Source organism: Bombina bombina, chromosome 1, assembly GCF_027579735.1.
Source record: "Bombina bombina isolate aBomBom1 chromosome 1, aBomBom1.pri, whole genome shotgun sequence".
Taxonomy (NCBI): Eukaryota; Metazoa; Chordata; class Amphibia; order Anura; family Bombinatoridae; genus Bombina; species Bombina bombina.
Window position 1 is genome coordinate 1,534,394,808 of NC_069499.1, and position 26,052 is coordinate 1,534,420,859.

At 40.3% G+C, this 26,052-nt stretch overlaps 1 protein-coding gene across 1 annotated transcript in view; it reads left to right on the top strand.

Annotated features, from left to right (window-relative positions):
• The window catches only part of LOC128666882 (myosin-16-like), a 357,676-nt gene that overhangs the window by 238,325 nt on the left and 93,299 nt on the right, over positions 1-26,052 (top strand). Inside the window, exons 12-13 of the mRNA XM_053721692.1 lie at positions 3,075-3,278; positions 21,595-21,720. Of these exons, the coding sequence (XP_053577667.1) occupies positions 3,075-3,278; positions 21,595-21,720 (330 nt within the window). The remainder of the gene's footprint in view (positions 1-3,074; positions 3,279-21,594; positions 21,721-26,052) is intronic.

The window sequence follows — 26,052 nt, forward strand, 5'->3', positions numbered from 1 at the left end:
TCTACATCCGGAGGTGTTCTCAAAGATAACCCTCAGGTTGGGGGTTCCGGAGGTGGATCTGATCTCATCAAAATGCCAAGCTTCCAAAGTATGGTTCAAGGTCAAGAGATCCTCAGGCCACTCTGATAGGCGCTCTGGCAGTTCCTTGGAACTTCTCGCTAGCATACCTGTTTCCTCCGTTTGCTCTCCTTCCACGAGTCATTGCTCGTACTAAACAGGAGAGAGCATCTGTAATAGCTCCTTCATGACCTCGCAGGATCTGGTTGACAGATCTGGTGAAGATGTCATCTCTTTCACCCTAGAGGTTACCTCTGAGGACGGACCTTCTACTTCAGGGTCCCTTCCTCCATCCAAATCTAGATTCTCTAAAGCTGACTGCTTGGAGATAGAACACCTAGTTTTGACTAAACATGGTTTTTCTGAGGCGGTCATTGATACCATACTTCAGACTCATAAACCTGTTACTCGCAAGATTTATCATAAGGTATGGCATAAATACCTTTATTGGTGTGAATCTAAGGGTTTCTCCTGGAGTTGGATGAGGATTCCTCGCATTTTATCTTTTCTTCAGGATGGCCTGGAGAAAGGTTTGGCAGTCAGCACTCTGAAGGGTCCGATAACTGCACTGACTATTCTTTTACATAAATGTCTGGAAGATTTGTTAGATGTCCAAGCTTTTGTTCAGGCCCTGGTCAGAATCAGGCCTGTGTTTAAACCTGTTGTTCCCCCTTGGAGCCTTAGGGGCCTATTTATCAAACTCCTTCAGGCTCCCAAGTTATGAAGCAGCGGTCTAAGCGCTCTGAGGCTTCGGATAGACATTTCCGGAAATCAACCCAATCCAATACGATCGGGTTGATTGACACCCCCTGCTAGCGACCGATTGGCCGCAAATCTGCAGGGGGCGGTATTGCACCAGCAGTTCTCCAGAACTGCTGGTGCCATGATAAATGCAGAGAGCTTATGCTGTTGGCATTAAAGGACCAGTCAACACTGTAGATTTGCATAATCAACAAATGCATGATAAGAAGACAATGCAATAGCACTTAGTCTGAACTTCAAATGAGTAGTAGATTTTTGTTAAATAAATTGCAAAGTTATGTCTATTTCCACTCCCCCTGTATCATGTGACAGTCATCAGCCAATCACAAATGCATATACGTATATGCTGTGAATTCTTGCACATGCTCAGTAGGAGTTGGTGACTCAAAAAGTGTAAATATAAAAAGATTGTGCACATTTTTTTAATGGAAGTAAATTGGAAAGTTGTTTAAAATTGCATGCTCTATCTGAATCATGAAGTTTAATTTTGACTTGAGTGTCCCTTTAATCGATGTGCAGCAGACATGATCCACAATATTGGATCAAGTCTGCTCGCACGTTCTTAAATAGGCCCCTTAACCTTGTTCTTAAAGTTTTGCAACAGGCACCGTTTGAGCCGATGCATTCTGTTGATATTAAATTATCTTGGAAGGTTTTGTTTCTTCTTGCTATTTCTTCTGCTCACAGAGTTTCTGAGGTTTTGACTCTGCAGTGTGATTCCCCTTACCTTATTTTTCATGCAGATAAGGTGGTCCTTCGTTCTAAGCTGGGTTTTCTCCCTAAGGTAGTGTTGAATTGAAATATTAATCAGGAAATTGTTGTTCCTTCTTTTTGTCGCAATCCTTCTTCCCATAAGCAACGTCTTTTGCATAATCTGAATGTTGTGCGTGCTCTAAAATTTTACCTTCAAGGAACTAAAGATTTACAACAATCTTCTGCCCTGTCTGTGGATTTTTTTCTAGTAGGTCAGAAGGCCACTTCTACTTCCCTTTCCCTCTGGTTGAGAAGTGTTATCCGGTTAGATTATGAGACAGCTGGCCACTAGGGCTTCATCCTATCCCTGGGCTTTCAAAAATGAAGCTTCTGTGGAGCAAATTTGCAAGGCGGCAACGTGGTCCTCTCTGCATACCTTTTACAAATTCTACAAATTTTATACTTTTGCCTCGGCTGAGGCTTCCTTTGGGAGAAAAGTTCTTCAAGTGGTGGTGCCTTCTGTTTAGGTCTGCTTGTCTTGTTCTCCCTCCCTTTTCATTCTGTGTCATCTAGCTTGGGTATTGGTTTCCACTAGTAATTGGAATGGACTCTCCATGCCATAGGAAAGAAAACAAAATGTATTCTTACCTGATAAATTTATTTTTTTCCGGGCATGGAGAGTCCACGACCCCGCCCTTATTTAAATTTAATTTGTGTAAACCTCAGGCACCTCTATACCCTTGTGTTTTTCCATTTTCCTTCGGACGAATTACTGGGGATTATGGGTAAGGTAAGTGACACTTAACAGCTCTGCTGGGGTGCTCTTTGCCTCCTCCTGCTGGCCAGGAATTTAATATCCCACTAGTAATTGGAATGAAGTAATTTACTCTCCATGCCAGGAAATTAATACATTTATCTTTTAAGCATGGATTTTGTTTTTCAAGATCAATTTTCATATGTCAGGATTCATGTCACAGCATCACGGCTGAGTTCCTGGCATTTCAGCGAAAACTGTTAAAATCCTGTTATAGAAGATACGTTGCGACCATTTTCTCCTAATAGAAACTAATTTCCTTCTTTATTTCTGATGTAAATCTCACCAAAACGGAAAATGGTGATTTCTCAAAAACTGAAAATAATGCAAAAAATATTACAAGTAACAATATAATCATTGAGCTAACATGCCAAGTATAGCCTTCATGCCAATATACAAATGATATTCATATTGTTTAGCAGTTATCTGGATGGATTCAGATTACAATAGGTTATTTACACCATTTAAATGACAATTTCACTGTACAAAGGGTTAATCACAAAACAGCTGCAATGTACAGTGATTTAGTGACATGAAACCAAATAATTTTTTCATGATTTTGCTACACATAATCAAATATTGTATATTAAAATGTCCTGCTGTTTAATATCACTTTATGCTTATATGTCAAAAAGGAAATATGGTGACTAAATTAGTCTTCTGTTTTTTTATTTACTTTTTAATTGTACAGTATGTCACTTCCCATGGAATCTGAGTGTACTAATCTGCTACATGCTTTTCTTTGTAGGAACTGCAGGCGCAAATGGAGGAGGAATCTCGTCAGCATGAGGAAATACAAGAACAATTCGGTTTATTAGAAAGGCGCAATAATCTGCTGGCATCTGAACTGGATGAGATAAGAAATGTGGTAGAAGCATCTGACCGATCTCGAAAAATTATGGAGCAAGAGTTAAATGAACTTACAGACAAAACCAATGAGCTGCATAACCAGGTAATGTGAGTTAATCCACATAATACATCTAATAATAATAATTAAAAAAAGTAAACCTTTAGTTATTATATTATATTATTATATTTATATTGCCACTTAGGTATTACATTCTTTTATAGGTTATTCTTTAAGCTTTATAAAAGTTTTTTAATGCTGTCAGGAAAACATGCCCTATCATCTAAGGATAACAGAACCAAAAAAGAATGAATAAGGGGGGAAAAATTATTGTTTTCAACCTATTAACTGCAGTTTGGTTGAGTATACATATATGTTACATGGTAGTGAGCTGTATGTATGCCCAGATGGTTTAATGATCTGTGTATATCTCAGCACTTGGCACACAGAGCTCCAACTGTCCCTTATTTTGTGGGATTGTAACTTTTTAGGGGCTCTTCCCACAGTCCCTCCCGCAATTACCCTGAATCTTATATAAGTCCTTGGTTTGCTGAGTACTTCTTAGCCACACTCAAGATTCACTCACATGCTGCCCAATTCTCCATCCAGCTCTATTCATGCTAAACCCAACACCACCCCCGTTGATAAAACATCACCACATTTTCCCCCTTCTCTACCCCTAGATCTTCTAAGCCACCAACCTCCCCATCGAGAAGAGATATGTTGGGAAATATGGGTCCATTCTGTTAGAAACACAGTGCATGTATGAATTTGCTGAGCCATTTGGCTCCATCCCTTATTGTATGCCTCTACCACACACCCCTGCACCAATCAGGGAGGCTGTTGCATAGTAGTACGTCACTGGTCTAGGTTGCCTGCAGGTGATCCAGGCAATGTGATAGGTGTGTTTATGATCAGTACTAGATCATCTGCCATGTGCTTGTAAACCATAAGTTCACCTGGAACCTCAGATTGGGCCTCACTGCAGCACCTGGGAGTTATTTGCCCATAGTGTAACCCAAATCAGACCAGTTGCCCTGTAACCTATCTCAGCCATATGCCCACATGGGACCTCAGATCAGACCCCATTGCTTACAGTACTTGTCAGTTAAATGCACATATTGGATTTGGACCCCAGGTGAGAACCCAATCAGTTTACAGGGAGTGCAGAATTATTAGGCAAATGAGTATTTTGACCACATCATCCTCTTTATGCATGTTGTCTTACTCCAAGCTGTATAGGCTCGAAAGCCTACTACCAATTAAGCATATTAGGTGATGTGCATCTCTGTAATGAGAAGGGGTGTGGTCTAATGACATCAACACCCTATATCAGGTGTGCATAATTATTAGGCAACTTCCTTTCCTTTGGCAAAATGGGTCAAAAGAAGGACTTGACAGGCTCAGAAAAGTCAAAAATAGTGAGATATCTTGCAGAGGGATGCAGCACTCTTAAAATTGCAAAGCTTCTGAAGCGTGATCATCGAACAATCAAGCGTTTCATTCAAAATAGTCAACAGGGTTGCAAGAAGCGTGTGGAAAAACCAAGGCGCAAAATAACTGCCCATGAACTGAGAAAAGTCAAGCGTGCAGCTGCCAAGATGCCACTTGCCACCAGTTTGGCCATATTTCAGAGCTGCAACATCACTGGAGTGCCCAAAAGCACAAGGTGTGCAATACTCAGAGACATGGCCAAGGTAAGAAAGGCTGAAAGACGACCACCACTGAACAAGACACACAAGCTGAAACGTCAAGACTGGGCCAAGAAATATCTCAAGACTGATTTTTCTAAGGTTTTATGGACTGATGAAATGAGAGTGAGTCTTGATGGGCCAGATGGATGGGCCCGTGGCTGGATTGGTGAAGGGCAGAGAGCTCCAGTCCAACTCAGACGCCAGCAAGGTGGAGGTGGAGTACTGGTTTGGGCTGGTATCATCAAAGATGAGCTTGTGGGGCCTTTTCGGGTTGAGGATGGAGTCAAGCTCAACTCCCAGTCCTACTGCCAGTTTCTGGAAGACACCTTCTTCAAGCAGTGGTACAGGAAGAAGTCTGCATCCTTCAAGAAAAACATGATTTTCATGCAGGACAATGCTCCATCACACGCGTCCAAGTACTCCACAGCGTGGCTGGCAAGAAAGGGTATAAAAGAAGAAAATCTAATGACATGGCCTCCTTGTTCACCTGATCTGAACCCCATTGAGAACCTGTGGTCCATCATCAAATGTGAGATTTACAAGGAGGGAAAACAGTACACCTCTCTGAACAGTGTCTGGGAGGCTGTGGTTGCTGCTGCACGCAATGTTGATGGTGAACAGATCAAAACATTGACAGAATCCATGGATGGCAGGCTTTTGAGTGTCCTTGCAAAGAAAGGTGGCTATATTGGTCACTGATTTGTTTTTTGAATGTCAGAAATGTATATTTGTGAATGTTGAGATGTTATATTGGTTTCACTGGTAAAAATAAATAATTGAAATGGGTATATATTTGTTTTTTTGTTAAGTTGCCTAATAATTATGCACAGTAATAGTCACCTGCACACACAGATATCCCCCTAAAATAGCTAAAACTAAAAACAAACTAAAAACTACTTCCAATTTTCTGCAGATAATAAAGATATACACTTTAGCGGTGTACCTTGCTCAAGTACACATTCAGATGAACATTCTTGTTGCTACTATTCTACAGCTCCATGTATATATATATATATTTTGTGTACAGCAGTTCACATGCAACATATACTTTTCTACATTGTCCCAGCACACGTGTGTCATTTGAAATATGCATTTGTTATGATGAAATGATGTTTATTAAGGTAGAACATGTTTGCTGATATAAGGTGGACCATTGGTGCTATGACTGATAGAGTATAATGTCTGACAGGTATATTAAGCCAGTGTAAGTGTAATAAAAGAATAGGGAGCTGCGCCATATTTTTATGTTATCTTGTTTGAAATTAGGGATAATACCCCCACACTGTGTTAATTTCTATAAGTATGTTCCCAGTTGCTCACTTCCCCTTTAGATACTACACTTATTATTCACAAGAGAAAACAGCAGCATGACAACTGCAAGCTAGAAACATTATCTGTTGCTCTATGTACATATGCTCTTCTAGAAATCTACCATGCTCTCACACCCCCTACTTTAGATATAGATTAACTTTTTGGTTTATGATGTCCAGTATTACCTCCTCTCTTGGTGGCTAACCTTCTGACAACTCTGTCATAGGAAGCTAGAACATCTCTCAGTTAGAGGTACATGGTGTGTATCCTTTTATGTGTAGTTGTACATGTCGGTATATGTTTTAACCCCTTCCAGTAATCCTACTGCACTAAAGATACCCTGGAACGCTGTGTAGTTAGTATCATATAACCTGTTCCTGTTCTCATTAACCCCAGTTTAGGAATACTCCCATAGTCAGTTAGCAATAGTCTAGTCTAATTATCTCCATAAATGACTGAGACCAACCACTGAATTCAGAACTCCCATGGACTAGGGGTGTGTAACCCCATATTATACTGGTTGCCATACGAGAAGTAGTTCTTATATTAATTATATTACATACGAGCATGTCCTGCCTTACAACAATATACCCCAGTCCTAGCCCTGGGTGCTATGCTATTTTGGCCCGTAGAGTCAGGACAGTGAAGATACACTTAAAATTAGCTAACTATTATCAATGTCACACCCCTAGCTCATAATACGCTTTTCTCTGATTCCTCACCTAACTCTGATCAACCAACTAACTACCTTTCTCTTATCTTTCTACTCTTAGATATAACTCATTCACAACAGGGGCCCAACATCCTCTCCCCCCCCCCCCCCCCCCCCCCCCCCCCCCCCCCCCCCCCCCCCCCCCCCCCCCCCCCCACTCTCTCTCTTCTTTTCTTTCTCTCTTCTTTTCTAAAAACAGCTTTTACCTGTTGATTTTCCCCATCTTTCTATCTTCACACATGGTCCAAAAGTGACCACCTCAAATGTCAAGCTCCTCCCCAAATGCACATAAGCTACGTAAGGTTCAAGAGTAACCTTTCTTATCAACTGAGGACCCCACTATAGAATTAATCATAAAATAAAAAACGAGGTTCCAAACGATTTCTCACACAGACCCACTGTAATGCTGCTGAGATATCTTGATTGTATCTTCTTGTTGTATCATAAGGCATGTATATTTAATGGTATTATATATTGGTTGTACTATTCAGATAACCTCAATAAAAAAATTAAAATGAAAAAATGGGGTGGGAGTTACACATAACAGATTGTATTACTTGCATATATCTATATTTCTACTACTTTAAACTTTCTTAAACAATGTGTGAGTAGTATATATTGATATATGCATTCAGTACAGTATAATAACCTTTTTATGTGTGTTGACACTTTTTTGGTATGTGACAATTGACAGCTATTCACAGTGTGAAAGGTGTTATAAAGGATACTCCATTGCCTCCTATTTTACAGCAGATTCAGGTTTTAAAAAAAATAAAAATATGATCTAATCTACTCTTCCTAAAACAACACAGATTTCCTAATCTTTAGAAGTTATTTCCATGTTATATTTAATGGAGATATATATGTATCCGATGATAAAACACAAATAAAACATTGAAATATTCCTATAAAAAAAAAAAAAAAAAAACTACTTCCAAAAATATTCAGCTTTGATATTAATGAGTTTTTTGGGTTCATTGAGAACATGGTTGTTGTTCAATAATAAAATTAATCCTCAAAAATACAACTTGCCTAATAATTCTGCACTCCCTGTAGTGTCCATATTTTTGCATTCATTTAACTGGACAGGCAGTTAAAATACTGAACTGTTCCGATAGCTACTTGACAAATGGCAACCCTACGCTAGCCAAATAAAGGTCTTTGATGAATATCCTGACTTTATATTAGAAAGTATGAGAAGAAATCCCTAACATATACACTTTGTTTTTAAATGTGTCAGACAGATATAGATGTAACAGACCCTTTTAGATACAGAAAAAAGCTAGTCTCTCTACCTCTACTTTTTTACAGACATTTTTAGCATTATTGACCTTCTCAAACTGTTCAGAGCTTTCCTGAATGCATCAGTTGGTAAGAAATGATTTGCCTCAAGGGAGGTAAAATGGCAGCTGCCAGTCTCTCTCATTAATAAGACATTGCCATGGTAATTGCTAGCAGCAGTGAAAGCAGATACTGTAAATAAATACAACAAAAGTTCCTTATTAAACTGGTGAAATAAACATGTCAGCCGCCTACTTTATTTTCTGTAGCTGGTTAATTAAATATTGTGATGTCTCTGTCACTGTAAGACAATAGAGAAATATGCCTTGTTTAGCATACGTATTAGGCTAACATTCGGCTGGATTACGAGTTTTGCGTTAGGCTTAAAAAGCAGCGTTGGCCGGTCCAAACGCTGCTTTTTAACGCCCGCTGGTATTACGAGTCCTGTAGGTACAGGTGTACCGCTCACTTTTTTGGCCAGCCTTTGAAATACAGCAAATCCAATTACGTAAATTGCGTATCCTATTTTTTCAATGGGACTTGCATAGCGCAGGTATTACGAGTCTGACAAAAAGTGAGCGGTAGACCCTCTACTGTCAAGACTGATATCGCATTTTAAAGTCAGTAGTTAAGAGTTTTAAACTACAACGTCGTAGCATAAAACTCTTAACTAAAGTGCTAAAAAGTACACTAACACCCATAAACTACATATTAACCCCTAAACCGATGCCCTCCCGCATCGCAAACACTATAAAAAAAAGTTAACCCCTAATCTGCCGAACCGGACATCGCCGCCACTAGAATAAATATATTAACCCCTAAACCACCGCACTCCCGCCTCGCAAACATTAGTTAAATAGTATTAACCCCTAATCTTCCGTCCCTAACATCGCCGCCACCTACCTACACTTATTAACCCCTAGTTTGCCACCCCCAACGTTGCCGCCACTATATTAAAGTTATTAACCCCTAAATCTAAGTCTAACCCTAACACCCCCTAACTTAAATATAATTAAAATAAATCCAAATAAAATTCCTATCATTACCTAAATAATTCCTATTTAAAACTAAATACTTACCTATAAAATAAACCCTAAGCTATCTACAATATAACTAATAGTTACATTGTATCTAGCTTAGGGTTTATTTATATTTTACAGGCAAGTTTGTATTTATTTTAACTAGGTAGAATAGTTACTAAATAGTTATTAACTATTTAATAACCATGAGCTAAAATAAATACAAATTTACTTGTAAAATAAAACCTAACCTGTTACAATTACACCTAACACTACACTACAGTTAAATTAATTCCCTAAATTAAATACAATTAAATACAATTAAATAAAATGATCTAAAGTACAAAAAACCCCACTAAATTACAGAAAATAATAAACAAATTACAAGAATTTTAAACTAATTACACCTAATCTAAACAAAATAAAAAAGCCCCCCAAAATAAAAAAAGCCCTACACTAAATTACAAATAGCCCTTAAAAGGGCCTTTTGCGGGGCATTGCCCCAAAGTAATCAGCTCTTTTACCTGTAAAAAAAATTTATAAATCCCCCCAACATTAAAACCCACCACCCACACAACCAATCCTACTCTAAAACCCACCCAATACCCCCTTAAAAAACCTAACACTAACCCCTTGAAGATCACCTTACCGGGAGAAGTCTTCACCCAACCGGGCTGAAGTCCTCAACGAATCCGGCAGAAGTGGTCCTCCAGACGGGCAGAAGTGGTCCTCCAGGCGGGCAGAAGTCTTCATCCAGACGGCATCTTCTATCTTCATCCATCCGGCGCGGAGCGGGTCCATCTTCAAGACATCCGACATGGAGCATCCTCTTCATCCGACGGCTTAAGGTTCCTTTAAATGACGTCATCCAAGATGGCGTCCCTTCAATTCCGATTGGCTGATAGAATTCTATCAGCCAATCGGAATTAAGGTAGAAAAAATCCTATTGGCTGATGCAATCAGCCAATAGGATTGAAGTTCAATCCTATTGTCTGATCCAATCAGCCAATAGGATTGAGCTGGCATTCTATTGGCTGATTGAAACAGTAGGTTCCAGAAGGATTGGAAATGTAGGTGGCGGCGGTGTCCGGAGCAGCAGATTAGGGGTTAATAATTATAATGCAGGTGTCGGCAATGTCGGGAGCGGCAGATTAGGGGTTCAAAAGTGTAAGATTAGGGGTGTTTAGACTTGGGGTTCATGTTAGTGTGTTAGGTGTAGACATAAATTTTATTTCTCCATAGGAATCAATGCGCTTTTTTTGCAGGTGTTAGGTTTTTTTTCAGCCGGCTCTCCCCCATTGATTCCTATGGGGAAATCGTGCACGAGCACGTTCAGCCAGCTCACCGCTAACGTAAGCAGCGCTGGTATTGAGGTGAGATGTGGAGCAAAATTTTGCTCTACGCTCACTTTTTTGCGGTTAACGCCAGGTTTGTAAAAACACGTAATACCAGTGTTGTCTGTAAGTGAGCGGTGAGCATAAACTGCTCGTTAACACCGCACCCCTGTTAACGCAAAACTCGTAATCTAGGTGAATGTGATTGGCTGATCGTATAACTTCATAAAATCTGCTATGGATCTATTTTGAAGAAAAAAAAATCTTACTTATGGTTTACTGTCAATAGTCTGTAGATTTATCTGTCAAAGTGAAAAGTACACACTGAATTTATGCCAAGGAATCTATTTTAATAAAAAAAAATCTCACTACACAATAAAGACAGGAAATACTTATTTTAAAATTTTTGGGTGTGAGTTTCTGTGTATATATATTTCTTTCCTATGGCATGGAGAGTCCACAAAACATTCTAATTACTAGTGGGATATTCACTTCTGGCCAGCAGGAGGAAGCAAAGAGCACCCTAGAAGAGCTGTTAAGTATCACTTCCCTTACCCATAATGCCCAGTCATTCTCTTTACCTTGATCATGGGAGGATGGCGAAGATGGTGTCTGAACATTTTAATCCTTTTAATGGGTACTTTTCCATGCAAGCAAGGATTGGGGCTATGCTGTGTCTATGTCAATCTCTTTAGTAAGAGTAATGGTGGCTATTAGCAGTTAGAAGACGGCAAGGTGGTCTTTGCTTAAACTTCTAACATTATTGCTACCGGAGTTTGTTGAGTGGAGGCTGCATTTTCTTCTATCTACAGTGGCAAGTTGAATTGGGCTGTTCCAATAACAAAGGAGGTATTTTGCTACCTGGTGTGTCCGGTTTTCTGTGCTAGTGGGATAGCAACTTCTGGAGGGGTAAGACCTTAGCAGAGCTGAGGGTTTTAAGTGCTTATTTATGTTTTATTGCTTCATATAAATAAACTTAATTTGGCATTTGCATTGTTTTGTTAATTGTGTAACAACCCACCAAGGGCTTTTGTGTTGAATTGGGACCCAGTTGCAGCACTTCCTTACAATCACGACCCTCAGGAAATCCTGGGAATGGATAAAGGATCCTGAAAGGTCAGTGATGGCAATGGAGGCCTTTTATAATAGAACGGCAAAGACAGAGACAAAGTAAAAAACAATCCGAAGGCAGGGCAGGCAGCAGGCAGGCAAAGAAAAGGACAATCTGAAGTCAGAAACCAGGAAATCTGTATAACGGAATTAGAGTTGGCACAGACAAAATACAAGGTAAGAAACAGGAAGCAAGGAAAATAACCAAGCACTGACTGGGGGGCGTGCTGAGAATTTATAGGGAAACTAAGTCACGTGACCGGTTACCTGCCCCCAGTAGGTGGAGCAAGCAGAGTTAATAAAAGGAGGTCAGGGACTCAGCGCCATCTTGGTTTTTCTCAGAGTCTCTGGCCTGCACTCCTCCATCAGACCCGGACCCCTCCTCCCTTCCTATGCTCAAACGCCAAGTTTGCATGGTGGCCGCCATTCTACCATGACAGCACGTTTGCCGCAAATCTCGGCGGCTAGAAGGAGAGGGGATAGGAGGCCTGGGAGGCAGAAAAAGTTACCGCACCACCTCTAGGATGCCTCAGGAAGCCAGGAGCAGGTAAGTGTCTGGCCGTGCCGTGACAAATTGTGAACTGATACCCAATTATGGACACTAATACTGAAGTTGATTCATCTGAAAAATGCTTATTGTGTTTGGAGGCTAAGATAATTCCTCCTGTACAGTTTTGCTCTTCATGTTTAAATAAAACTTTAAAGTTTAAAGATAACATGTCTCTCCCTGAGCCTCCTGTCTCTCAGGATAGTGTTATCCTAGCTATGCCTCAGCTTTCCACTCAAGCTTCCCAAGCTTTACATGCAGTGCCCTGCAGTTCCTCTCAACCTCTTAGGGGTGTTTTTGTACCTGGGGATTTTGCTGCGCTGATTACTTCTGCTGATTATGCAGCTTTACCAAAGGTTTCTGTTCAACGTAAGAGGAAATCTAAACATATTGATGTTAGTAAGGATGCATTAGTCAGTTTGTCTCAATTACCTGATGAGGATGATTCTTCAGTGGCATCTGAGGGGGAATTGTCAGATTCTGATACTATAGTGACAAATTCTGCAGATTCAGAGGAGATTAATTTAAGATTTAAGTTAGAACACCTTCAAGTTCTTTTGAAGGAGGTTCTTGCTATTTTGGAAGAATCTGAATCTGTTGCAGAGAATCCAATGAGGTCTAGTAAGCTTAATAGGGTATATGATGTACCCTCATCTGTGGAAGTATTTCCAGTTTAAGACCATATGGCAGAAATAACTCAGGAATGGGATAAACCAGGGATTATTTTTCCCCGTCCCCTGTTTTAAAAAAGATGTTTCCTGTTGCTGACTCTATTCGTGACTCATGGTGCATGGTGCCGAAGGTAGAGGGAGCTGTCTCTACTCTGGCTAAGAGAACTACTATTCCTATTGAAGATAGTTGTTCTTTCAAGGATTCCATGGATAAGAAGCTTGAGGCTTTTTTGAAGAAGATGTACATTCATCAGGGATTACAGTGGCAACCTGTTGCTAGTATTGCTACAGTTGCAGGGGCAGCATCTTATTGGTGTGATTATTTATCTAATCTTATCCTTGAAGAGACTACTATAGAGGAGATCCAAGACAGCAGCAAGACTCTCAAGTTAGCCAATACCTAATTTACATACATAATTATTTGTGATGCCAACATGCAAGTTCTTAGGTTGGGTGTTAAGATTTCTGGTTTTACTGTTTAAGCTTGCAGAGCTCTCTAGTTAAAATCTTGGTCTGCAGATGTTACATCCAAGTCCAAGCTTTTATCTCTGCCTTATAAGGGTAAAACCTTGGGACAAGGTCTGGCAGAAATTATTTCTGACATTACAGGTTGAAAGAGTTCTTTCCTACCTCAGGATAAAAATAAAATTCTAATTTTCGTTCCTTTTATAACTTTAAGGGACAGAAGTCTTCCTCTTCCAAGTCGGATCAATCCAAGTATTCTTGGAGGTCCAGTCAGCCTTGAAATAGGGGGAAGCAAGCTCAGAAGCCTTCCGTTGATTCTAAATCAGCATGAAGGGTCCGCCCCAATCCTGTAGTGGATCAAGTGGGGGGCAGGCTTTCTTTTTTTCAGCAGGCTTGGATACGCAATGTTCCAGATCCTTGGGCCATAGATATAGTATCCCATGGTTACAGAATATGTTTTAAATCTTGTCCTCCCAGGGGCAGGTTCCACCTGTCAAGGTTATCTGCAAATCAGATAAAGAGAGAGGCCTTCTAAACTGCATAAATTACCTTTCATCCCTGGAAGTGATTGTTCCAGTTCCTCTAGAGGAACAGGGTCTAGGATTCTATTCAAATCTATTTGTAGTTCCCAAGAAGGAGGGCAGTTTTCATCCCATTCTGGACCTAAAGTGTCTCAATCAATTCCTCAGGGTTCTGTCCTTCAAGATGGAGACCATCCGTTCTATTCTTCCTTTGGTCCAAAAGGGTCAGTTCACGACGACCATAGATCTGAAGGACGCATATTTTCATGTTCCTATTCATATGGATCATTACAAGTATCTAAGGTTTGCTTTCCAGTACAAACATTTCCAGTTTGTTTCCCTTCCTTTTGGCCTTGCTTCAGCTCCCAGGATATTGCTGTGGCACTTTATCTAGACGACATTCTAGTTCAAGTGCCATCTTTTCATCTAGCAAGATCTCCAAAATGTTGTTGTTTGTTCTACGCTCCCACAGGTGGAAAGTGAATCTGAAAAAGAGTTCCCTTGTTCCAGATACAAGGGTTTATTTTTTGGGAACAATCATAGATTCCCTGTCCATGAAGATTTTTCTAACGGATGTCAGAAAATCCAAGCTTCATGTTTTTATTGCCTATCTCTCCAGTCTGCTATTTGTCCATCTGTGGCTCAATGCATGGAGGTGATTGGACTGATGGTTGCCTCCATGGACATCATTCCTTTTGCTCAGATCCATCTGAGACCTCTGCAGCTATGCATGCTCAGTCAATGGAACGGGGACCACTCAGATCTCTCGCAGAAGATACATTTGGATTCCTCAACAAGAGTCTCACTCTCATGGTGGGGTTCACAGGACCATCTGTCTCGGGGAAAAGGGTGCCTGAGGCCTTCCTGGGTGATTGTGACCACGGACGCCAGCCTGTTAGGCTGGTGAGCAGTTTGGGGTTTCTTAAAGACTTAGGCCTAGATTTAGAGTTCGGCGGTAAAAGGGCTGTTAACGCTCCGCGGGCTTTTTTCTGGCCGCACCATAAATTTAACTCTGGTATCGAGAGTTAAAACAAATGCTGCGTTAGGCTCCAAAAAAGGAGCGTAGGGCATTTTTACCGCAAATGCAACTCTCGATACCAGAGTTGCTTACGGACGCGGCCGGCATCAAAAACGTGCTCGTGCACGATTCTCCCATAGGAAACAATGGGGCTGTTTGAGCTGAAAAAAAACCTAACACCTGCAAAAAAGCAGCGTTCAGCTCCTAACGCAGCCCCATTGTTTCCTATGGGGAAACACTTCCTACGTCTGCACCTAACACTCTAACATGTACCCCGAGTCTAAACACCCCTAACCTTACACTTATTAACCCCTAATCTGCCGCCCCCGCTATCGCTGACCCCTGCATTACACTTTTAACCCCTAATCTGCCGCTCCGTAAACCGCCGCCACCTACGTTATCCCTATGTACCCCTAATCTGCTGCCCTAACATCGCCGACCCCTATGTTATATTTATTAACCCCTAATCTGCCCCCCACAACGTCGCCGACACCTACCTACACTTATTAACCCCTAATCTGCCGAGCGGACCTGAGCGCTACTATAATAAAGTTATTAACCCCTAATCCGCCTCACTAACCCTATCATAAATAGTATTAACCCCTAATCTGCCCTCCCTAACATCGCCGACACCTACCTTCAATTATTAACCCCTAATCTGCCGACCGGAGCTCACCGCTATTCTAATAAATGTATTAACCCCTAAAGCTAAGTCTAACCCTAACACTAACACCCCCCTAAGTTAAATATAATTTTTATCTAACGAAATAAATTAACTCTTATTAAATAAATGATTCCTATTTAAAGCTAAATACTTACCTGTAAAATAAATCCTAATATAGCTACAATATAAATTACATTTATATTATAGCTATTTTAGGATTAATATTTATTTTACAGGCAACTTTGTAATTATTTTAACCAGGTACAATAGCTATTAAATAGTTAAGAACTATTTAATAGTTACCTAGTTAAAATAATTACAAATTTACCTGTAAAATAAATCCTAACCTAAGATATAATTAAACCTAACACTACCCTATCAATAAAATAATTAAATAAACTACCTACAATTACCTACAATTAACCTAACACTACACTATCAATAAATTAATTAAACACAATTGCTACAAATAAATACAATTAAATAAACTATCTAAAGTACAAAAAATAAAAAAGAACTAAGTTACAGAAAATAAAAAAATATTTACAAACATAAGAAAAATATTACAACAATTTTAAACTAATTACACCTACTCTAAGCCCCCTAATAAAATAACAAAGACCCCCAAAATAAAAAATTCCCTACCCTATTCTAAAATACAAAAATTACAAGCTCTTTTACCTTACCAGCCCTGAACAGGGCCCTTTGCGGGGCATGCCCCAAGAATTTCAGCTCTTTTGCCTGTAAAAAAAAACATACAATACCCCCCCCCAACATTACAACCCACCACCCACATACCCCTAATCTAACCCAAACCCCCCTTAAATAAACCTAACACTAAGCCCCTGAAGATCTTCCTACCTTGTCTTCACCATACCAGGTTCACCGATCCGTCCTGGCTCCAAGATCTTCATCCAACCCAAGCGGGGGTTGGCGATCCATAATCCGGTGCTCCAAAGTCTTCCTCCTATCCGGCAAGAAGAGGACATCCGGACCGGCAAACATCTTCTCCAAGCGGCATCTTCTATGTTCTTCCATCCGATGACGACCGGCTCCATCTTGAAGACCTCCAGCGCGGATCCATCCTCTTCTTCCGACGACTAGACGACGAATGACGGTTCCTTTAAGGGACGTCATCCAAGATGGCGTCCCTCGAATTCCGATTGGCTGATAGGATTCTATCAGCCAATCGGAATTAAGGTAGGAATATTCTGATTGGCTGATGGAATCAGCCAATCAGAATCAAGTTCAATCCGATTGGCTGATCCAATCAGCCAATCAGATTGAGCTCGCATTCTATTGGCTGATCGGAACAGCCAATAGAATGCGAGCTCAATCTGATTGGCTGATTGGATCAGCCAATCGGATTGAACTTGATTCTGATTGGCTGATTCCATCAGCCAATCAGAATATTCCTACCTTAATTCCGATTGGCTGATAGAATCCTATCAGCCAATCGGAATTCGAGGGACGCCATCTTGGATGACGTCCCTTAAAGGAACCGTCATTCGTCGTCTAGTCGTCGGAAGAAGAGGATGGATCCGCGCTGGAGGTCTTCAAGATGGAGCCGGTCGTCATCGGATGGAAGAACATAGAAGATGCCGCTTGGAGAAGATGTTTGCCGGTCCGGATGTCCTCTTCTTGCCGGATAGGAGGAAGACTTTGGAGCACCGGATTATGGATCGCCAACCCCCGCTTGGATTGGATGAAGATCTTGGAGCCAGGACGGATCGGTGAACCTGGTATGGTGAAGACAAGGTAGGAAGATCTTCAGGGGCTTAGTGTTAGGTTTATTTAAGGGGGGTTTGGGTTAGATTAGGGGTATGTGGGTGGTGGGTTGTAATGTTGGGGGGGGGGTATTGTATGTTTTTTTTTACAGGCAAAAGAGCTGAAATTCTTGGGGCATGCCCCGCAAAGGGCCCTGTTCAGGGCTGGTAAGGTAAAAGAGCTTGTAATTTTTGTATTTTAGAATAGGGTAGGGAATTTTTTATTTTGGGGGTCTTTGTTATTTTATTAGGGGGCTTAGAGTAGGTGTAATTAGTTTAAAATTGTTGTAATATTTTTCTTATGTTTGTAAATATTTTTTTATTTTCTGTAACTTAGTTCTTTTTTATTTTTTGTACTTTAGATAGTTTATTTAATTGTATTTATTTGTAGCAATTGTGTTTAATTAATTTATTGATAGTGTAGTGTTAGGTTAATTGTAGGTAATTGTAGGTAGTTTATTTAATTATTTTATTGATAGGGTAGTGTTAGGTTTAATTATATCTTAGGTTAGGATTTATTTTACAGGTAAATTTGTAATTATTTTAACTAGGTAACTATTAAATAGTTCTTAACTATTTAATAGCTATTGTACCTGGTTAAAATAATTACAAAGTTGCCTGTAAAATAAATATTATTATGTAATTTATATTGTAGCTATATTAGGATTTATTTTACAGGTAAGTATTTAGCTTTAAATAGGAATCATTTATTTAATAAGAGTTAATTTATTTCGTTAGATAAAAATTATATTTAACTTAGGGGGGTGTTAGTGTTAGGGTTAGACTTAGCTTTAGGGGTTAATACATTTATTAGAATAGCGGTGAGCTCCGGTCGGCAGATTAGGGGTTAATAATTGAAGGTAGGTGTCGGCGATGTTAGGGAGGGCAGATTAGGGGTTAATACTATTTATGATAGGGTTAGTGAGGCGGATTAGGGGTTAATAACTTTATTATAGTAGCGCTCAGGTCCGCTCGGCAGATTAGGGGTTAATAAGTGTAGGTAGGTGTCGGCGACGTTGTGGGGGGCAGATTAGGGGTTAATAAATATAACATAGGGGTCGGCGATGTTAGGGGCAGCAGATTAGGGGTACATAGGGATAACGTAGGTGGCGGCGATTTGCGGTCGGACGATTAGGGGTTAATTATTTTAAGTAGCTTGCGGCGACGTTGTGGGGGGCAAGTTAGGGGTTAATAAATATAATATAGGGGTCGGCGGGGTTAGGGGCAGCAGATTAGGGGTACATAAGTATAACGTAGGTGGCGGTCGGCAGATTAGGGGTTAAAAATTTTAATCGAGTGGCGGCGATGTGGGGGGACCTCGGTTTAGGGGTACATAGGTAGTTTATGGGTGTTAGTGTACTTTAGGGTACAGTAGTTAAGAGCTTTAGAAACCGGCGTTAGCCAGAAAGCTCTTAACTCCTGCTTTTTTCAGGCGGCTGGAATCTTGTCGTTAGAGCTCTAACGCTCACTGCAGAAACGACTCTAAATACCAGCTTTAGAAAGATCCCATTGAAAAGATAGGCTACGCAAATGGCGTAGGGGGATCTGCGGTATGGAAAAGTCGCGGCTGAAAAGTGAGCGTTAGACCCTTTAATCACTGACTCCAAATACCAGCGGGCGCCCAAAACCAGCGTTAGGAGCCTCTAACGCTGGTTTTGACGGCTACCGCCGAACTCTAAATCTAGGCCATAGGGTTTGTGGACTACATAGGAGTCATCTCTTCCTATAAACATCGTGGAGTTGAGAGCAATTTTCTATGCTTTAATAGCTTGGCCTCAACAAGCTTTGGTCCGATTTATCAGATTTCAGTTGGACAACATCACCTCGTTGGCCTACATCAATCACCAGGGAGAAACTCAGAGTTCCTTGGCAATTAAGGAGGTGTCTTGCATTATCCAGTGGGTGGAGCCTCATGATTGCCATCCCTCTGCCATCTACATACCAGGGGTGGACAACTGGGAGGCAGATTTTCTAAGCAGGCAGACATTTTTTATACCGGAGAGTGGGCTCTCCACCCAGAGGTTTTCATAACTCTCAGGTGGGGGTTCCAGAGTTGGATCTGATGGCGTCTTGTCAAAATGCCAAGCTTCCAAAGTACGGTTCAAGGTCAAGAGATCCTCAAGCCATTCTGGTAGATTCCTTGGAGCTTCAATCTAGCATAGCTGTTTCCTCCGTTTGCGTTGCTTCCATGAGTAATTGCTTGCATCAAACAGGAGAGAGCTTCTGTGATTCTAATAGCTCCTGCATGGCCTTTCAGGATCTGGTTTGCAGATCTGGTGACAATGTCATCTCTTCTACTGTGGAGGTTACCATTCAGGAAGTACCTTTTATTTCAGGGTCCCTTTCTTCATCCAAATTTGGTTTCTCTGAAGCTGACTGCTTGGAGATTGAATGTCTAAGTTTGCCTAGACGTGGCTTCTCTGAGAAAGTCATAGATACTATGCTTCAGGCTCATAAACCAGTTACTCACAGAATTTACCATAGGGTATGGTATAAATACCTTCATTGGAGTGATTCGAAAGGTTTTTCTTGGAACAAAGTAAGGGTTCCTCGAATTTTGGCTTTTCTTCAGGAGGGCCTGGAGATGGGTTTGTCAGTCAGTACTTTGAAGGGTCAGATTTCTGCTCTGTCTATTCTTCTGCATAAACATGTGGCAGTTCTGCCAGATGTTCAGTCTTTTGTTCAGGCCTTGGTCAGAATCAGGCCTGTGTTTAAATCTGTTGCTCATCCTTGGAATCTTAACCTTGGAAGGTTGTGTTTCTTCTTGCTATTTCTTCTGCCCACAGAGTTTCTGTACTTTCGGCTCTGCAGTGTGATTCCCCTTACCTTATTTCTCATGCTGATAAGGTGGTCCTTCATACTAAACTGGGGTTTCTCCCTAAGGCAGTGTCAGATCACAATATTAATCAGGAAATTGTTGTTCCTTTTTTTTGTCCTAACCCTTCTTCCCAAACGGAACGTCTTTTGCATAGATTGGATATTGTGCATGCTCTTAAATTGTATCTTTAAGCAACTAAAGATTTCGGCAGCCTTGTTTATTGTTTTCTCTGTTAAGTGTAGGGGTCAGAAGGCCACTTCTACCACTCTTTCTCTCTGGTTGAGAAGTGTTATCCGTTTAGCTCATGAGACAGCTGGACAATTACGGCTCATTCCACTAGAGCTGTTTCATCTTCATAGGCTTTAAAAAATTAAGCTTCTGTGGAGCAAATCTGTAAGGCGGCAACTTGTTCCTCTATTCATACTTTTTCCAAATTCTACAAATTTGATACTTTTGCCTCAGCTGATGGTGCCTTCAGTTTAGGTGGTGGTGCCTTCAGTTTAGGTCCGCCTGTCTTGTTCTCGCTCCCTATTAATTCTTTGCCCTCTAGCTTGGGTATTGGTTCCCACTAGTAATTAGAATGTTTGTGGACTCTCCATGCCATAGGAAAGAAAACAACATTTATGCTTACCTGATAAATGTATTTATTTCTGGGCATGGAGAGTCCACGACCCGCAGTTATTCAAATTAAGTCTGCAGTTTTTTGGTCTAGTCCTCAGGCACTTCTATACCCTTGGCTATCTTCTTTTTCCATTTTCTTTTGTCCAAATGACTGGGGATTATGGGTAAGGGAAGTGATACTTAACAGCTCTGCTGAGGTGCTCTTTGCCTCCTCCTGCTGACCAGGAGTTAATATCCCACTAGTAATTTCAATGTTTCGTGGACTCTCCATGCCCGGAAAGAAATACATTTATCAGGTAAGCATACATTTTGTTATATCATCCAGCAAATAAAAGGCACTCACCAGGACTTTTGAAATACAGTGTATTTATTCACCACATCTATATATCTATATATACAGTTTATGTATATATCTTTTGTGTGCCACTTTTAATTTAGCCCAAAGTCTTTTCTTTATTGATTATGATTATTAAAGTATATTGCACATACAGATGTAAAATGCATTGACCAATTGGTCAGAAAATTTGAGTTCTACTAAATCATCTTGCATTATGGTAAGGCTCAGGAAATTCAAGTTTGGCCCCACCCAAAAGGACAACCCAGTCACAAAATAACATAGGATGTTCTGAATGAGGAAAACAGACAAAAACATTTTTTTGTATTACTGGGTATTATCAATAAGCTAGGATTTACTCCCTCTTGGCACTTATAAAGGTAACAGTTTTAATGGAAATGTAATTCTTCATTTGAAACTCATTCAGGTGTGATCATACTGGCAAGGAAACACATTATTTTATTTAGTAACTGGAACATAACATTTATTAACCTGGGATTTGTACAACACTTGCTAAAATAATCCTTTTTAACAGCTCCAGTCGGTGATTGCCATAAAAAGGAAATTAGAGGCTGACCTACAGCAGATGACTTCTGAGAATGAAGAAGCCTTAAATGAAATTCGGAACTCTGAAGAGAGACTTAAAAAATCTGTATCAGAGGTAATTGTTTTTCCTTCAATTCACTGTAAAACCTGTAAAAAAAATTCTGCTATACAGAGAGAGATAAACTAACTTTCATTAAATGTGGCAACTAAGTCCCAAAATCATTAGAGTAGAAGGGTAAAGGTTTATTAAAAATAAACAATGCAATTCATAAATGAAACAAAGGGACAATAAACACTTAATTCATTTCATAAGCATGGACGCCGCAATTTTGAAATCTATCTTTCACTACATTTTAGTGCTAATGCGTTTGCACGTGTGCAGCTCTTTACATATTTAAACTTTATAATTATATTTAACTTACTGTAACAGCACAGTTGTGCTAGCATTATCTTAGTCATTTTATATATGCATAGTATATCTCATCAAATAAGCACTAAGGGCTAGATTACATATGCCGCATCGCCCGCAAAATCCGGCGTCAACTGTTTTTTGTCGGATATTGCTATATATTTCACCCGTTGCCTGATATTTTTACTCCTATAAACTAACATAGAACCGATGTTGCAAGTCGGTATCACATATTCAGCGCAAGGACTTACGCAGCAAAAATGGAGACGTTTTACTCCATTTTCACCTTGCCACACATAGGCAAGCGCAGCAAGCCTTGCACTGAATATGAAACAACCGTAACTGCCTAGAAGTATTAACAAACACCTAACACATGCACAATATCTACCTGTCAACCGCCATCTCCCCACCGCAATAACTGAATAAAATGTATTAACCCCTAGTCCGCTAACCCCCACATCGCAAAGTACCTAATAAAGTTATTAACCCCTAATCCGTCATTCCCCACAACGCAATCTACCTATTAAAACTATTAACCCCTAATCTGCCACCACCCCACAAAGCAATATACCTAATTAAACTATTAACCCCTAAACCACCACCCCCCAACGCAATAAATCGAATTAAACTATTAACCCCTAAACCACGATCAACCCACAACACAATATACCTAATTAAACCATTAACCCCTAAACCACCATCACCCCCACAATGCAATATACCTAATTAAACTATTAACCCCTAAACCGCCATCCCCCCACAACGCAAAGTATTAATGTTATCACTAAGCCCCATAACATAACACCCTTACAATTAAAAATCCTAACATTATATAAAAAAAATTAAGATTAAATAAAAATAAAAATAAAAATTAATATTACAAAAATAAAAAATTTAAAATTACAGAAAAAAATAAACAAAATTATTCAAAATAAAAAAAATTAAACTCTATCTAATACCCCTATAAAAACAAAAAATCCACCCCAAAATAAAAACACCCCCTAATCTAACACTAAACTACCTGTAGGGCATTGCCATAAAGAAATCTGCTGTTTTATGCTCTTTTGCTGCCCATTAAAAAATAAAAAAGCCCTAATCTAAAAAAAAAAACACCCCAAAAAAATAAAAACTAACACTAACCCCAGAAAATTTACTCACCATTCCTGAAGTCTGGACACCCATCTTCTATCTTCTTCCCAAATGTGCAGAGCGGTCTTCACCGATACGCGGATCCGGAGCACTGGTCCTCTTTAGTGGCAGTGCCTCGGTCTTCAGTGGCGGCAGTCTTCAGCAACGTGGAGCCTCCTCTTTATGCGATCGTCTGCCACACACTGAAGATTGAATGCAAGGTACCCCTTTTATATTGGGGTACCTTGCATTCCTATTGGCTGAAATTTTCAAATCAGACAATAGGATGAGATATGCTGAAATCCTATTGGCTGTTTTATGTAATTGGGGTTAATTTAGGGGGTGTTAGGTTAGGGGGCTTAGTGAATACATTAATACTTTGGGGCCCATTTATCAAGCTCCGGATGGAGCTTGAGGACCTGAGTTTCTGGCGAGCCTGAAGGCTCGCCAGAAACAGCAGTTATGAAGCAGCAGTCTAAAGATCGCTACCGCTGCTTTATAACCCTGTCCGCCTGGCGGACACACATCCACGAAAATCAACCCGATCGAGTACGATCGGGTTTATTGACACCTCCCTGCTGGCGGCCGATTGGCCGCAAATCTGCAGGGGGCGACGTTGCACCAGCAGCTCTTGCTTAATACGAGAGCGTATTGCTTTCCGCATTCAGCGAGGTCTGGCGGACCTGATCCGCACTGTCGGTTCAAATCTGCCAGACCTTTTAGAAATATCCCCCTTTGTGTTGTGGGGAGATGGCGGTTTAGGGGTTAATAGTTTAATTAGGTATATTGCGTTGTGGGGGGATGGCCGTTTAGGGGTTATTAGTTTCATTAGGAATATTGCGTTGTGGGGGGATGGCGGTTTAGGGGTTAAAAGTTTCATTAGGTATATTGTGTTGTGTGGGGTTGGTGGTTTAGGGGCTAATATGGGTAATAGGTACATTGCGTTGTGGGCGTTGGCGGATAAGGGGTTAATAGGTCATTAGATACTTTGCGTTTTGGGTGGGTGGCTGATTAGGGGTTTAATAACTTTATTAGGTACTTTGCAATGTTGGGGGTTGGCGGATTAGGGCTTCATAGTGTTAATAGGTATATTGCGTTGGGGGATGGCGGATTAGGGTTTAATACATTTATTAGGTAATTTGCGATGTTGGGGTTGGTGTATAAGTGGTTAATACATTTATTATTTTTTGCGATGTGGGGGGATGGCGGATATAGGAGTTTTGACATGTCCGGTTCATTTCTGGGAGGCAGGTTAAACTTTTAAGTGCGATTCAACATTTTTATGTTTTTTTCTTTGGCGCCGGCAGTTCGTACATTGCCATAAGTCACTGGCGACTCCAGAAATGTCTATTTCCACACATTTCTTAACATCGCCAGTTTATCTGACTTACAGCAGTTTATCATCTGACGGCGCGGTATATGTGATTTACCCGATGTGAGAAGTGAATTTACGGGCCACCCGGGTTTCAGCAGTTACGCTGAAACTTACGCCGAATACGTAATCTCACCCAAGAAGTAGATCACAATCTTCAGTAACCTAGAGGCGCAGGGATTACCTTGTTCCCTGTAACTTCATTACAAACATACATGGTGATGTCATGGAGGGTGTGATGAAGACAAACACTGCAGTCGTTATCTCTGCTGCAGTATGGGACTCCCCATGATCTGACTGGGAAATGGGACCCCGTGAAGGACACATGCACTTTTTGTAATGTGCATTTTTTTCTCACTCAAGAGGTTAAAGGTTATTATACTGTGAAATATTAATTTCACATTAAATTGTTTACAAATAGCTCCTTTACCTTTATTTTTTTTAAGTTGAAATAAGTATTATATATTATATAATACTTATTTCTCTTGTAAGGTGTATCCAGTCCACGGATCATCCATTACTTGTGGGATATTCTCATTCCCAACAGGAAGTTGCAAGAGGACACCCACAGCAGAGCTGTTATATAGCTCCTCCCCTAACTGCCATATCCAGTCATTCTCTTGCAACTCTCAACACGCATGGAGGTGGTAGGAGAGAGTGGTGAAAAATAGTTAGTTTATTTTCTTCAATCAAAAGTTTGTTATTTTTAAATGGTACCGGAGTTGTACTATTTTATCTCAGGCAGAAATAGAAGAAGAATCTGCCTGAGTTTTCTATGATCTTAGCAGGTTGTAACTAAGATCCATTGCTGTTCTCACATATGTCTGAGGAGTGAGGTAACTTCAGCGGGAGAATGGCGTGCAGTTTACTCTGCTATGAGGTATGTGCAGTTACAATTTTTTCTAGAATTGGAAATGCTAGAAAATGCTGCTGATACCAGATTAATGTAAGTTAAGCCTGAATACAGTGATTTAATAACGACTGGTATCATGCTTACTCTCAGGGGTAATACCTTTATAATATTGCAATATAAAACGTTTGCTGGCATGTTTAATAATTTTTATATATGCTTTGGTGATAAAACTTTATTGGGGCCTTTATTTTTGCCTAGAAACAGTTTCCTGAGGCTTTCCACTGTTGTAGTATAAAAGTTAAAGTTGGTGCAGTTAAAATTACAAACTGTGACATCCAGCTTCCCTCAGGAGTCCCCTGTATGCTATAGGACCTCTCTAAAGGGCTCAAAGGCTTTCCAAAGTCGTTTATTGGGGAAGGTAGGACCACAGCAGGCTGTGGCAGTTTGTTGTGTCTGTTAAAAAACGTTTTTTTGATCCGTTTTTGAATTAAGGGGTTAATCATCCATTTGCAAGTGGGTGCAATGCTCTGTTACATACACTGTAAAAAATTTTGTTTGATTTACTGCCTTTTTTCACTGTTTTTCAAATTTTGACAAAATTTGTTTCTCTTAAAGGCACAGTACCGTTTTTTATATTTGCTTGTTAACTTGATTTAAACTGTTTTCCAAGCTTGCTAGTCTCATT